Source organism: Trachemys scripta, chromosome 9, assembly GCF_013100865.1.
Source record: "Trachemys scripta elegans isolate TJP31775 chromosome 9, CAS_Tse_1.0, whole genome shotgun sequence".
In the NCBI taxonomy this organism is placed as follows: Eukaryota; Metazoa; Chordata; order Testudines; family Emydidae; genus Trachemys; species Trachemys scripta.
The window spans coordinates 85329615-85345415 of record NC_048306.1 but is presented as its reverse complement, the minus strand read 5'-3'; the positions used below and the strand labels follow the sequence as shown (position 1 = coordinate 85345415).

At 42.9% G+C, this 15801-nt stretch overlaps 1 protein-coding gene across 1 annotated transcript in view; it reads left to right on the top strand.

Moving 5' to 3' along the window:
* The window catches only part of SI (sucrase-isomaltase), a 155917-nt gene extending 149274 nt beyond the window's left edge, over window positions 1-6643 (top strand). Inside the window, exons 70-71 of the mRNA XM_034781458.1 lie at window positions 1373-1546; window positions 6047-6643. Coding sequence (XP_034637349.1) covers window positions 1373-1546; window positions 6047-6124 — 252 coding nt within the window. The 3' untranslated portion in view covers window positions 6125-6643. The remainder of the gene's footprint in view (window positions 1-1372; window positions 1547-6046) is intronic.
* Window positions 6644-15801: the final 9158 nt, after the last annotated feature.

Genomic DNA, 15801 nt, shown 5'->3' with positions numbered 1-15801 from the left:
CCCCCAGCTTACCTGCTGCCTGCTTCAGGCTTCCCGCGAATCAAATGTTCGTGGGAAGCAGGGGAGGGGGCGGAGTTGGGGTGGGGACTTTGGGGAAGGGGTGGAGTTGGAGCGGGGCTGGGGACAGGGCCGGGGCCCTGTGGAGTGTCCTCTTTTTGGATACTCAAAATATGGTAACCCTAAGTTAGGCTGACTGGTCTATAATTCTACAGGTCCTCCTTGTTCCCTTTTTAATAGATAAATACTACATTTTTTCCTTCTCCTGTCCTCTGGGACCTCACCCATCCTCCATGAGTTCTCAAAGATATTTGCTAAGGGTTCCAAGATTGCTTCAGTTAGTTTCTTATGTATCCTGCGGTGAATTTTGTCGGGCTGTGGTGACTTGAATACATCAATTATCTTGTGATCTATGCTAGGAAGTTTGGATTAGAACATTCAGAAAGAGCAGCTCAGTCTTGGGAGGAACTGTCCTGTTAGGAAACAAATATTTTATGTTCTCTTTGATCAAACATGATGAAGCCCAGGTCTGATAGGATAAATGGTCTCTAGCCTTCCATCAGACTTCTTCTGGAGTAGCCTTATGAGACTCTGGGTGATCCCAATGGGGAACTTACACAGTATCTCCTGGTCTTGAAATTCAACCATTTAAGAATAAAGCTATTAAAGTCAGATAAAGGACAACGAGAATTGCCAAGGATAATACCATGCCTGTCTCCTGTCTTAAACTTCCTTGGGGTCATGAAAAACAACAGTAATATGGTGAATGTGAAGTTTTTGCAAATTGCTTCAGAAACAATACTTTTGTTGTATGCCTGGGACAATGAACTAAAAAGGTTGCCTCTCCTATAAGGTATTTTTATCACCCGGACACAAAAAATGTTTTACATGTGATGAGCACACTTCATACAACCAGTGAACAAAAGAAGACTGGAAGGCAACCTTCCACTTTATTAAAGCAACTAGTGAAAAATTATCCAGATGGTAAGGAAAGAAGAGTGAGAAGAGGATAGAATGGAGATGACTCTTATGGCTGAGATACTCAATTCCTTTTTTAATTCTGCCATTAGCCAAGAAAATAAGGAAAAATAAACATTAGGAATTAATTATGGATTGTGAACATATCTGTCAGCTCCTGTTTTTGCAGCTTAAATAAGTGTTTGTGCTACAGAGTACTTGAGGGCCAAATCAGAAGTGACATTATTAGATCCTATTCTATTGGCAATTAAATTGCAGTAGGTGTGAATTTGGCCCGTGGTCTCTGGATGCTTGGATTAAATTGCTGTACATTACTCTATTTGGAAGATGATATGTGTTACTGTTTTGATATTACTCCATTTGATTATTCCCCTGTATTTTTGTCAATTTTTTTCAGAGTACTGTTAATATGAGTGTGGAGCACAACAACTTCCTAACTGACACAAATCCATTGAATTTTGGCTATATGAACATCTGGGGAATAGGAAACCAACAGATTACAAATGTTACTATCACTTATGATGGACAGACACATATGATTACTAACTTCACAAGTAACCAAGAAAATCAGGTAGGTGAAAAATGTAAAGGTTTTGGTTAAAATATGTTCTCAAGTACTGTTATAATAAACCCTTTCTTTTTAGTCTATACTTTTCTGCATATTCTCAATTTATGCATCTTAATGTATGTTCCAATAATGTAAAGTGCTGGATATAAACCCAAGACATAAAGATACTAATTTTAGATTAAAACTGCATTGTTAAACCTCCCTGTTACGCCTAGGCAGTGCAAATAAGCTCTTCCAGGCAGGGACTGTCGGTTTTCATTTTGCACATTCCTAAGCATTGCGTCAAGGCTTACATAATGAATTACATCTAAAAAAAATGACATTAAAAGAAAGTTAACAGAAATGCCGGAATTAAGGCTGATCCCACAATCTTAATTCAACCCTATTTTATTTGCATTATGATACAGCCTTTAATTACAGAATCACATACTGGTTTTCAACAGGACCCCTGCCTCATTCACTGAATGGTTAGTTATTCAATATTTCTCTTTAATCCTCCATATTCAGTGTGTGCCCTCAGGCCTATTTAATGCACACCAACCAAACTCTGAACTAAATGCAAGATTATTTATTTCCTCATGGCATTTCTGTGGTGCTGTCGCCATGGTATTTGAGGGCCCAGCATCACACACAAATTTGGTGGCAGAGAGGGATAGATTCCAGTTCCTCAGGGAGGGAGTTGCAGTTGTGAGAGCCCAGCTCTTCTCCAAATCTGGCCCCACGTATCTCACGCTGGACATCCAAAAAATGGAGGAATACACATTTAGTGGCTCGCTGAAAATGTTTGTTTAGGTGATGACCAGCATCACACAGGAATTCGGCATGCGAGAAAGGAATGGAATAGAGTTTTCCAGGATGACATGCAGCTACCTTAACCATGGAACCATCCTTTCCCTTCCTGCAGTCTCCTGCCTAAACACCTTCAAACTTCTGCAATTCTGCAACAAATGATGCAGAGAGTCTACAGACCATAGCCTCACTCACTATATAACCCTGATTAATTCCAATAGCACTGTGCATCTTGTGCACTGAATGAGGCAGAGTCCTGTGCGGGAAAAAAATGTGTGATCATATAATCAAACTATATAATAATGCATGTGTACAAGTGGGCTGAATTAAAGCAGTCTTAATTCTGGCATTCCCTAACTTTTTAGGGCTGGACTTTGCAACCTTAAGGTTTTGGGGTAATATTATATAAAGGAAAGATTAACATGGTTCTTTGGATATAATTTACTAATTTCAAGCAAGCAAACAAACAAATTGAAAAAACAGAAAATCCATTATGTGGAACCATATGGCTTATAATTTGGATCATCAGCAGGACTTGGACCTTTTGATCAACAGATTATTTGAGCTCACAGAGTAATTGTAGCAGTAATAGGCTCTTGTCCTCTTTTGTCAACCAGTTACTAAGGAGGGGGTGATGCATATGCTTTGCCAGTGGATTTCACAGATATTTGCTGATAGGAAAGAAATGTAGCGACTCAAGAATTCTGGGTTCAATTCCAGGTTCTGTAGGGGAGTGTGTTTTAGTGGTTATAAAGTCTGCTGCCTCTGTGCCCATAGTCCCTCTACTTCTATTCACCCCAACTCTGGACTCTATCTCCATCTCCTTCTATGGACTTCCCCATCCTGGTTCCTGATTCCCTGCATCCCCACCTACTGTTCCTGCCTCTCTTCTCAGTCTGTCTCCCCTCCCTTCTGGTTCCTGCCACTCTGCTCCCATCTACTCCCCCCTCCAGCTCCTACAGAGGCTCAGATATTAAAACACATATTCAGGGTTGGTAACTACCCCTTATTTGGATTTATTTGTGTTCAAATGACATCCTTGATTTAAGGCCCTGATTCAGGAAAGCACTTCAATTTTTTTTTAAGCATGTGTTTAATTTTTAACACATGCTTAAGTGTTTTCCTTAAGTAGGGACAAAATAAATCAAAGCTATTTGTTTTTCCTTTTAAAAATACTTTCCCACATATTAGAGATTAATTAAAAGAAAGTAGAATTCCATTTCATTACCCTTAGATTCATTTGTTTAGGTCCAGTATTCACCAACCCGTTTTCTATGCAGTGACTGCTAGGCAGAATGTTTTGCTGTTTATTTATACCAGGCTGCTCTTGCTTCCTCTACAAGTTTTCATTTGATTCCTTTAATCTAATACCTCTCACAACTGAGCTAAGCTCTCTTTCAGCCCCTCTTTTCTCATTTTCACTGACAGCCTTTGCCGCCTTCTGTTCATCCTATGCTGCTATCAGTCATGAGAAAATGCTTTTAAGGATTCTACCCTTTCCATCTCTTGAACTACCTTTAGAAAACGAAATATTTTCATGCCACCTCTATACACTGTAATTTAAAATGGATCTAATCTTTTCTGCTCTCTACTTTTTTATAACTAAAAAATTTTCAAATGAAAATTGAGATATCCTATCCTTTAGGGATAACCTAATCTCTCTCACTCTCTTCCCATATAACATTTCAAGCAATAAATAAAGTTCTCACGACTTTGAGAACTTACCACAGCGCAGAGGCAGTTTCCAAGAGTTTTAATTAAAGCTAAGCATTTATTTAGGTTACAGTGTCCTATCTTCAACTTGAATAGAATCATTTCTTTTCTTGTATTTAATCTTTGATCATCTACCTACCTTTGAACTTGGATGACTATCCTCTCCTTGTCCCATTTCTGCTGTCACTCTTGCATAACTCTAACCTTATAAGACACAATAGAATTTCACACAGGTAGGGCAATCTTTTTCAAACAGGGGTGTTTTTACTTGCTGTGTTATTAAATATAGCCAGTGGAACGGAAGCCTGGAATACAGTGGTGCACTAAATGTACACATTTTCTAATTAAAATACCTGAAGAAGAAAGAGATACAATTTCAGAACCTAACTGATCTTCCAAAATGCTTATTACTTAAAATGAAAAGTCAATTAGACTGCTATTGCATACCTAGTTTTCTATCTAAAATGGAATATTAAGCCATAACTAATATTGTTTGCAATGTTGTTGTAGCTGTGTTGGTTCCAGGATATTAGAGAGAGAAGGTGAGTGAGGTAAGATCTTTTATAGGAACAACTACTGTGGGTGAAAAAGACAAGCTTTCAAGCAACAAAGAGCTCTTCTTCAGGTCAAGAGAAGAGCTCTGTATAACTTGAAAGCTTGTCTCTTTCACCAATCCAGGAAAAGATATTACCTCACTCACCTTATAACTAATGCTGACAGTTCAATGGGAAATCTGTGTAAATGATTAGTTATCCTGTGTAATTTAGAAGTATGTAAACTTAAAAAAAATGCTTTTGAAAACTTAGTCTTTTTGGTGCATTAGAAAGCCTTTCCTAGGCTCTTCCATTATAAGTATTTTACACAACATACAGTCATGTCTTTTAGACCAAGGTCCTGCAGTGAACTCCAAATGGGCATAACCTCTGTGTAGCCCTGAGTGAAAACATGTCAATAGACCAAGGACTAGTTCCACAAAGGGGACTGAGATTCAATGTTGCAATGCCTGACATTTAGGCACCCTGCAGTCTAGTGGACTCTATAGCCCCGAGTTAGGTACCCATGCTCCCTATACAATGCATGGGGAGAGTTAGGTGCTGAAGAACGGAATCTACAAAAGCCAGCAAATTGAATGTAGAACCACCTAAGCTAGCATGTAGGAAATGCTGAGGAGAAGGGTGAGCAATTAGGTTCCTCCTCCCTCCAAAAAGGGAGGTAGGTATTTAAGTCCAGATTGGAGGGAAGTGCTGCCCTCTGCTTTGGATGCTCAGCTCTGAACTCTCTCCTGGAATTAGCTACCTTAGCCATTTCTCACCAAAAAGGAGGAGGAAGTAGTGGTGCCCCCCGTACTTTTAGCCAGTGGTTGGGCACTCACCTCGGCTGAGAGAGACTAAGGTTCAATTCCCTTCTCTGCTTTATATAGAGAAAGGAATAGACTTTTGGATCTCCACCCCTGCCAGGTGAGTGCCCCAACCATTGGCCCCTGGGGGATTCTGGGATGGGTTTCTCCCAATATTTCCTGTTAAAGTTATTCCACTGTGTATAATAGTCACTGGGATAGAGGAAGTGTGAGAATGAGGCACTCAGGTGAGACTTTGGAGACCAAGGTGCAAGTGAGCTAGGCAGGAAAATGCTTAGTTTAAGAATCCTGTTGGGACTTAGACATGAGCTGGGAGTCAGGCATCTAGAGTGAGGCATCATATGCTCACTGACAGATTTTTAAATATTGAAGACACTTTACTAATGAAATTGTAGGCACTGAGGGGAGTTTACCAGTGGCAATCTAGGTACATAAGGACTTCAGACTTAAGTGGCAGCTGAAGGTTTTTTTTGAAGAAGTAAAATTTAGATTTTGGTGCCTAAAGTGGCAGTTTGGTCACTTAAATCCCTTTGTGGATCTAGGCCCAAATCCCTAAGAATGACTGGGCTGCGCTCCCCTCTATTGTGATTTGTTATTATATACTCATACCGATTTTCTTCTTTTGGCCTCTTCTCTACTTTCAGGTGCTACAAATTGATTTTACTGAGAAAATATTCAGCATTGAAAAATTTACACAACTTACATGGACAACAAGCAATTAAGGATCTGTGGACAACAGGCAGTTTTAAAGCATCTCGAGAGGCACCTTTTCATCAGCTGTTGTATTTTGTTCAGCTATACTAATAGCGAAAAAACAAAGAAATAAAAAAAGTCTATTGTGCATACTACTGCACTAAGACGTAATTTTGCCTGTGCCACTTAATTCTGACATGCTTAGTAGGGATGTTCGCTTAGCTTGCACACAGGGGTAGGAGGCGATTTTGAAACATACATGTCATATTTATGAAAACATGTTAAGATTTCTCTGAGATCTTTTGCTGAGTTTTACAGAGAGCATAAATTCTGCAGTTTATTGAGGTGGAGAAAAAAGCCAGTGAAATATAATATGACACTATGAAAATGTTCTTTACATTGCTATTTGTAAATTTCGATATGCATTTTGTTTTATACCATACAGTACACTTTTAGTGTAATTTATCCTAATGTGTGCAAGAGAACTGAAGTTATGAGATTACTATGCATTGAAAATAAAAATGTATAAATAAATAATTTTGATTTATTTTGGATGTAACTTAATTTTTTAGTTGAATTGGGCAATATAAATATCCCAATCCATGGGGAGAGACCTAATCTGAATGTAGTTCTAGAGCTGATGTTATATCCTGCAGATAGATGTATTTAGTGTGGACCCTTTCAGTCAGGTTTAGCTCAATTGATTCTGCTGGTCTGACACTTCTGCATCTGTTCGGAGGACGCAGCATATATCCTCTCTCTATAATGGTCTGAACTAATGTTGGATATCAGGTTCATCTTTAATATTACAAATATTCAGTTAAATAGGATATTGCTCTTTCTGCTGCTGTGTCTGCTTTAACTAGTGGAGACAATACTGTAGTTTTCAACTTGATGCAGTAAGTCATCAGAGATCCTGGAATAATAGTTTTGAAAGGTGGGAACTGCTACATTCAGCCAAGCCCCTTGCTGATAACTTTAAACTGTTTCATTCCTCATATAAAAAAGGAGCGGGAGGGTTTCAGAGCTTCACGGCTGTCTATGAGCGACATTTCATTTTGATGCTATACATGGATGGCATTTGGCTGAGCTCCATTGCTTCTTTGTTCCTGCCAGCTCAGGACAGAGCCAAGTGAAAGGCAATTAGCAGAGCCCATGGGCACATTCAAAGCTGCACTAGAAATCCAAACTCGAAGAGCTCAGAGCATTTTGGCAACTCAGATGGATGGAGCAGATCTTAGAAGAGCACCTCCATCTTTTTTTTCTTCTGTTCTCCCTCCCAATGAGGAGCTTCTCCCTCCCAATGAGGACCCAAGAAGAAAGAGGGACAGAAAGTGTTTGTGGCAGTGGTGGGGGGGACTGGAAAGAGAGAAGAGCACAAGATTTCATTAATGTGAGGCATAAATATTAAAGAGCAACAGGCGATCATTGATTATTAAAGACATTTCACAAAAAGATTATTATTAATAGCAGAGACAGTGTACTGTCCCACTAAAGAATTGAGAGAGAGCAAGTGTCTTTTTAAAGGCTAGGACTTAATCATTGCAATGTCTAACTTTTAGGGGCCTTGCTAGGTAGTGGAATTCATAACCCTGAATCAGCTGTACAGGCTCCCTATATAATGCCCGGGAAGAGTTCGGTACCTACGAATGAGATTCACAAAGGCCAGCCTAAGCCTGGCTTAGGACAGTAGGAAAGGGGTGTGAGCTAAGCCTCATTCCTCAGGGAATTAGTGCTTATTGCCTTCTGGGATCCACCATGTCCTGGAGTTAAAGGCATCACTGCAGAGCAGCCAGGGTAGGGGGAGAAAGTAGCAGCTTCCCTTACAACCTTTAGCACATTGTGTTAGAACACCAGTTGAATTCCCCACTCTGCCTGATCTGGAGCAGGGATTTGAATGTGGATGGCCTACCTTTCAGGTGAATCATTGACCTAACTCATGGTTTCTATTTGTACAAGCCTGGTTCAGTGGCACCTGGACTAGCACCTAAGCTCCATAAAGATTTACATAAATGGCCCTTGCCCCTTCTCTTGCACTCTAGGAGACTTTGTCTTGGTCAGCAGGGTAACTAAGGGGGGAATAAAGTGCTCCCCTTTGTGAGGGCTTCCATGTGGCAGGTGGGTAGGCAAGCGGCACTGAGGTAAGCCATTGGCCCCAGGTCATTTGAAAAAAGACCTATAAACCACGTTCTTCCAGCCTAAGCCGCCACCCTCACACCCCCACCCAAGCCCAAGTGAATGTCCACTGCAGGTTCTCGTTGGGGTTGGGGTTGGGGATGTTGGTTCCCTGATAAACCAGGATCAGATGTGGACCTCGGGGAAGGCATTTAATAAAAGAAAGTGGAGAATCGGATCTGGGATCCTAATGTCTGGTATAGTGAAGTGACAATCCTGTCTTTCACATCCCTTTAATCGTAATGCCAACGGAGGGGTGAGGTGGGAGGTCCCAGCAATACGATTGGACCAGTTGTGGCGGTGTGACTTGCACTTTACTGCCTAATACTGTATTGCCTAATAGTTCTCCAATAAGTGAAAGTAATAAAGTTGTGACCTCTTTAAACTACTTTCCGCGCATCTTGTCTTTCTGCCCAGGGACAAAAGGAATATTTGAGCTAAACATCAAGAAAAACTTCCTAACAGTAATATCTATTAGACTGAGGAAAAGTCGCCCAAGAAAAGTGGTAGTGCTCTGGCCCATGGAAATTTAAAACTAAACCCAAAAGAACACTAGAAAATACACAAGAAAGCAAAGGCTTCCATCGATAGATGAACAATATGCCCAGCTGACTTATATGATTCTATGTTATAGCTTGCAAGTGAAGACAATATTAAGGAGGCTCTTCTTTCCTGCTAGGCATTAGACACCTCAAAATAAAAAAAGAGAAACAGCCATAAAAAGCTTGCATGGTGACTACTTAATTAACATTTCCATTCTGGGAGATTCAAGTGCCTATTTCTTTTCTTGAACTCCTATTGTATCACTAACTCCCCTGTGGTAATGTAGGGGGAAGAAAAATGCCAATCAGCCTTCTGAGGTTCATCAACCTTTATTTACAGATCCAAAATACGAGCATCCTACTCACAAACAGCTGATTGAGTGTTGCTACACAAAGGCACCAGATATAAATACAGCTATCCACTTGCTGATGTTTTTAACAGATTCAATCATTGGCATAATGGCAATATGATACCCATCTCTGACAATTTACTGCCTGAAGCAATATAACTTAGGGACTGATCAAACAGTGCTTATTCAGCATGGCTGTATAAGGGTCTTACTTTGGTGGGCAAGTGGAATTCACAACCCCCAGTTAGGCACCCAAGCTCCCTGTACAATGTGTAAGAAGACTTAAAAATGAAAGAGCAGTGAAGGTGCTAGCAGCTCTTATAAAGCTGAAGCTAGAAATTGTAGGAAATTGATATGGGAAGCAAAAGGACATACGGGTAAATCTATGGCCAACAGAGTAAAGACTAGTGGGGTCAAGGAGAGCAAGACTGAGGCTAGTGTGTGTGTGTGTGGGGGGGGGGTCATAAAGGGTTCAGTGAGGGTATGTATTAAAGTTGTGGGGCCATGGAGCACAAGGCTGGCAAGTGTGTGTGTGTGTGGGGGGGGTCATGCAGGAGTCACTGGTGATCATATGGATGCAGGCAGGTCACAGAGGGAGTCAATTAGGGAATCTCTGGCAAAAGGGAGTCATACAACATTCAAATGCGGGCATGGCGAGCAACAGTTGATCACACAGGAGTTTGGTGGCAGTCAGCATCATGTGGGGAGGGTGGCGTTGTTTAGGAACTGTTTGGAAAAAGTAGGGTCATGCAGGGGACAATGAGGCTATCATGTCAGTGGGGGCACAAAGATCATGGAGAGCACGGCTGAGAGTCATGCAAGGGGTCAATGGGCCTGCATATCAAGGCAGAGAGGGTCAAACAAAGTTGTGGAGAGCAACAGTTTTACTCCTGTGGCTCACTGGGGTGGGGAGGGTGGTCACCGATGGTAAGTGTTGAGGAAGTCAGGGTCACAGAGCGGAATCATGCAGGGGGGGTCAATGGTCCTGCGTATCACAGCAATGTGATCATGGGGGGCAACACTTGTGACAGTGGTCACTGATGATCCATTTGGAGGCAGATGGTGTCAAGGTGTGTGTGGGTGGGTCAATAATGGAGAATCTGGCGGAAGCGCGTAGCTGCAGAGGTCAATAAGGTTGACTAGCAAGGCATTGGGGGGGTCAAACGAGGTCACGGAGAACAACAGTTGTGAGGCTCAAACAGAGAGGTCACAAGAGCTCATGGAGCTCAAGGTTGGGGGGCATTAATGGTGGCCAGTAGCAAGTATGGGATCACACAAGGTCATGGATAGCATGGCTGGAAGTAGTAGGGAGGCTCATGCAGTGGAGTCACTGATATGTTTGGCAGCAGTCACACTCACAGAGGGGTCATTTAGGGACTGGCTGGAGAAAGTGGGATCATTCAGGGGCCAACGAGGTTATCAAGTTGTGGGTGGGGAACGGGACACTGGGCCATGGAGAGCAAGACTGAATGTAGTGGGAGTGTCAATAAGGCTGAGTATCACTGCAGTGTGGTTGCATGAGGGTCAGACAAGAGTCGGATTACTTTTGGAGGCAGTTGGGTCGCAAAGGGGTCAGTGGGGCGGCTCCACCCCCGCTCCAGCAGAAAAAGGGTTGAAGTCAGCCCTGGGAGAAGGTTGTGGCTGAGAGCTGCTAAGCTGGGTTGATTGGGGAAGTGGGCCGCAACTGGGACACAGCCAATCAGGCCTGTATAAAAAGGCTGTGAGGCAAATGCCCAGGAGGAGTCGTTCTCCAGGCTGGGAGAGAAAGCAGAGTCTGGTTCCTTGTAGAAAGGGTGCTGGGAGTGAAGCAGGGCTGGGGAGCTCCAGGTTGGCAACTCCCCAGGCTGCAGGGAATGGTCCAAGGCCCATTGGGAGGCAGAGAAAGGTAGCAGGTCCGCACCCCCCTTGCCTATGATGAGTGGCTTTTACACTGCAGTCTGTCCCAGGGAGCGGGGGCTTGGTGGTGATTGGCAGTAGCCCAGACTGAGGCAGGGTGGGGATTAGAGGGTTGGGGGTTTCCCAGAGAGTAGGGTTACCATATTTAGCAAATAAAAAAAGAGGACCCTCCACGGGCCCTGGCCCCGCCCATTTCCCCACCCCCAGCCCCGCCCTAGCCCCGCCCCTNCCGACAAGCCGGACATGTCTGGGAAAAAACAGATGTATGGTAACCCTACCAGAGAGGGGAGACTCACAGAAACTGGTGGGGGTATTGCACTGGGGTCCAGGAGGGACATGGTGCCAGTTACAAGCTGGACACTGGCCTGCAGAGGGGACCCAGGCTGGAAAAGAGCTAATTCCCTGAGACGACGAGCAGGAGGCATTGCAGGGGTGAGTCCTGCACGTTTACAAGGAGACGGCCCAAGGTGTGTGGTGGGTGGGCGGTGAGCAGGGGTCGCTGAGGCCGAGTATCAAGTCAGTGGGGTCATGTTGAGCAAGGCTGATTGGATCTCAGGGGGTCAGTGAGGGCCAGGAAGTGTGTGTGGGGGGGGTCACAGGAAGCAACACTTGTGGTACTCAGGACATGGGCGGGGTCACTGCTGAGACATTTGTAGGTTAATAAGGGCATTTCTAGAGTAAGAGCAGTTATGTGGGGCGATCAAAGAGCTAGCGTATCAGGTCAATGAGGCCACACAGAGTCATGGAGCGCAAGGCTGAAGGTAGTAGGCACGGAGGCAGTCATGCCTCAGTCAATGGGCCTCAGTATCAAGGCAGAGAGGGGGTCAAATGAGGCCCTGGAGCACATCAGTAGTGAGAGTGAGGATCACCCAGGGGTCAGTGATGGTAAGTTTGGAGGCAGTCAGGGTCACAGGAGTCAGTTAGGGAATCGCTGGCGGAAGCAGGGTCATGCAGGAGTCAAAGAGGCTGACTAGCAAGACAGTGGGGGGGGGGGCACATGAGGGCATGGAGCTCAAGGATGAAGCTGGGGGGGTTAGTGAGGGCCAGTAGCAAGTAGTGAGGGGGTCACACATAGCATGGCTGGAGGTAGTAAGGGGTCATGTGGGGGAGGGGGGGTCACTGATAAGTTTTGAGGCAATTGGAGGAATGTCTGGAAGCTGTCGAGTGATGCAGGGGGCAATGAGGCTATGTCAGTGGGGTTACATGGGTCATGGAGAGGAAGGCTAAAGGTACTGGGGGGATCACTGCATCTGAGTATCATGGCACTGTGGTGACAGAGCAACACTGGAAGCAGTGAGTGTCATGCAGAGGTCACTGATTATACTTTAATTGGGGTCACAGATGGGGTCAATTAGAGAAAGTGTGGGGGGGAGAGCATTAATCAGTGGGGAGGGTTAGCTCCTTGGTTGAGCATTGGCCTGTTAAACCCAGGGTTGTGAGTTCAATCCTTGAGGGGGCCACTTAGGGATCTGGGGCAAAATCAATACTTGGTCCTGCTAGTGAAGGCAGGGGGCTGGACTTGATGACCTTTCAAGGTCCCTTCCAGTTCTAGGAGATAGGATATCTCCAATAATTTCTTTTTCTTTTTTTATTTTATTTTAAAGTTTATATCTGGAGGAAGAGGGGTCAAGAAGGATGAGTATCAAGTCAGTGAGGTCACACGGGGTCATGGAGAGCAATACTGAATGTAGTGGGAGTCATGCAGGTGTCACTGGACCTGAATATCAAGGCAGTGTGGTCTCACGACTTCCCAGGGAGCAACATGTGGGGTAGTGAGGATCACACAGTGGTCACTGATAATACATTTGGAAGCAGACAGATCAATAAGGGAGTGTCTGGAGGAAGAGCATTGAGGCTGAGTATCATGCTAGTGGGGTCACACAGGGTCTTACAGAGCCAGGCTGGAGATAGTAGGTGTCACTGATAAGTTTGGAGATATTCAGGGTCACAGAGGTGTCAATTAGGAAATGTCCGGAGAAAGTGAAGTCAGTAAGGGCCATTATCAAGGTACTGGGGCTCTCACAGGGTCACAAAGAAGAACGCTGTCAATGGGGACATGGCAAACCATGCTGAAAGTAGTAGGGGGTCATGTGTCAATGTCATTGAATTCTTTCAAATTAGTCAGACGATCTCTGCCATGTTCTTGGAAATCAAGTTAATTAATTTCTTCTTTGACCAGGTTACTGGTCTGGTGGATAGGGGAATGTGCTGGACATAATATACCTAGACTTCAGCAAGGCTTTTGACACAGTTCCCACATGACATTCTGCTAAGTAAGCTGGAGAAATGATGGCTTGGCTGAACTACAGTTAAATGGATACATAATTGGCTAAACAACTGCAAACACAGTAACTATTAATGTCAGATTGGAGGGAGGTCTTGAGTGGGGTTCCACAGGCATCTGTTCTGGGTCCTGTGTTTATTAACATCTTTATTAATGACCTGGACACAGTGATCAAATTTGCAAATGAGACAAAGCTTGGGCAAGTTGGCAACACTTTGGAGGATAGAGCTACCATTCAAAGGGATCTTGATAAATTGGAGAACTTGGCTATCCCCAACAAAATGAAATTCAACAAAGACAAAGTAAGGTGCTACACTTAGGGAAGAAAACCAAATGTACAAATACAGAATAGGAGATAACTGGCTTGGCAGCAGCACTGCTGAGAAGGATCTGGGAGTTGTGGTTGATCACTGTTGACTCATGTTGAGGCCATGTGATGCTGTTGCAAAAAAGCAAATGCAATTTTAGGTTGCATTAACTGAAGCATAGCATACAAATCACGTGAGGCAATGGTACTGCTCTACTTGGGGCTGGTTAGGCTTCAGCTGGAGTAGTGTGTCCAGTTTTGGTCACCAATGTACAGAAAGGATGGAGAGAAACTGGAAAGGATGCAGAAGCAAGCAACAAAGATGATCAAAGGGATGGAATGAAACCCATCCTTCAGCCATTGTTCATATGGCTATGTTTAGTATGGAAAAGAGGAGATTAAGGGGGGACATGATAGCAGTCTTCAAATACTTGAGAGACTGCCATAAAAAAGATGGAAAAAAAACCTGTTCTCTCTTGCTGCAGAGGGCAGGACAAAAGGCAATGGTTTCAAACTACAGCACAGCGGATTTAGATTAAATCTCAGGAAAAACTTCCTAACTGTAAGAATGGTAGGACAATGGAACAGACTGCCTAGGGAGGTTGTGGTAGCTCTTTCTCTGGAGATTTTCAAAAGATGGATAGCCATCTGTCTTGGATGGTTTAGAAACAACAAATCCCTCTGCATCTTGGCAGATGGTCCTTGTGGCCACTCCCAACCCTATGATTGTATGTTTCTAGCTACCAGTAAGGCTCCATACTCACCTGAGTACTCAGTTACTCAATCTGATAATATCTCTCTGCTTTCCAGATCTTCTTCACTAACAGTACTGCCCTCTGCTTCCTCACACACTTTGAATCTGCACCTCTGCTTTATCTGCAGATTGCACACTGGAGAAGAACTGTGCTAGTCTCTGCAGCTAGCAAAATCAGGAAGTAGTTTCTCAGTAGAAATCATGTGTAAATCACATGGGCACATGGCTTCAGTACCACCCAAAGGAAATATGGTGGTTTCTAATTGTTTTTGATTTGAAACAGTGATTTCATTTAAACTAAAACTTGAGATAACATTTAAGAAAGTTAATAAAGAAGCAAACACACACTGATTAGAAATAGAAACCCCAGCAGAGCAAATGTATCAATTTTCCTGGTTTTAATTTTAAGCTGTAGAAATACATGTGCTTTTCATAGGTTTAATAAAAATCTGAGTATTTTCACAGAGAAAATTTTGTACTAATTTTTAGTGCTTGATTTTCTTCTCAGAATAAATCAGGAATGACTCTACTGAAGTCAATAAAATTACACATGTAAAACCACCATACAATGAAACTCAGGCTGCCTATGTTCTTCCTTACTGAGAAGTATCTTAACTTTGCCCAAGAATTAGCCTGATCTCATCTATATACTGATTAAACTTCTCCCTAAGGTCAATATTCCCATTACTGGAACCTATGCTATAGCATGTAAATCGATATTTGAATAGGCTGAAGCTTTTCATATTTCTTCAGCCATTTCTATGTCTCTGTAACGTTCAAAAAATAAATGCCACCCAGATGAGCCAGTATGTTCTCAAACTTCCCTTGCTAGCAGAATCAGATGGAAAAATGGAATGACTTCTAAACACTTTCAGAGTATCTTGAAGAGAGAACTCTCAAGAGAAACTTGGATTTGATTTATTGCCTCTCACCATTGCACTGCCATTTACTTGTGATTGAGTCATTCATTGCTGTTAAATAGGGGTAGTTCCTCCTACCCCTGATATTAAATAGGTCCTGCCAAGACAAGAATACAACTGGAATATTCTATTTATTACTAACTGAGTCTTATGGTTTTGTTTTAATTTCAATTATTAGAATTACATATTCACTAACTACAATGTACGTGGCACGGAGTAAATATAAATAAACAAAAATTATATCAACCCAAAGGGAAGGCATCTTTGTGTGTGTGTGTGTGTGTATGTGCCCCATATATGTGAATTCTTTCCTTCTGTAACTAGGAAGAAAAAAAGAGGTATAACCATTTTTATACTGTGGTGAAAGTGTATGGAGGAATTACCCTTTGCAGACAATATATTCCAAACTACTTTACTGAAAGCTCTTGGACTGCTTGGATTGTGGGTAGATTCATATCACTCTATATGTGGATTTAAA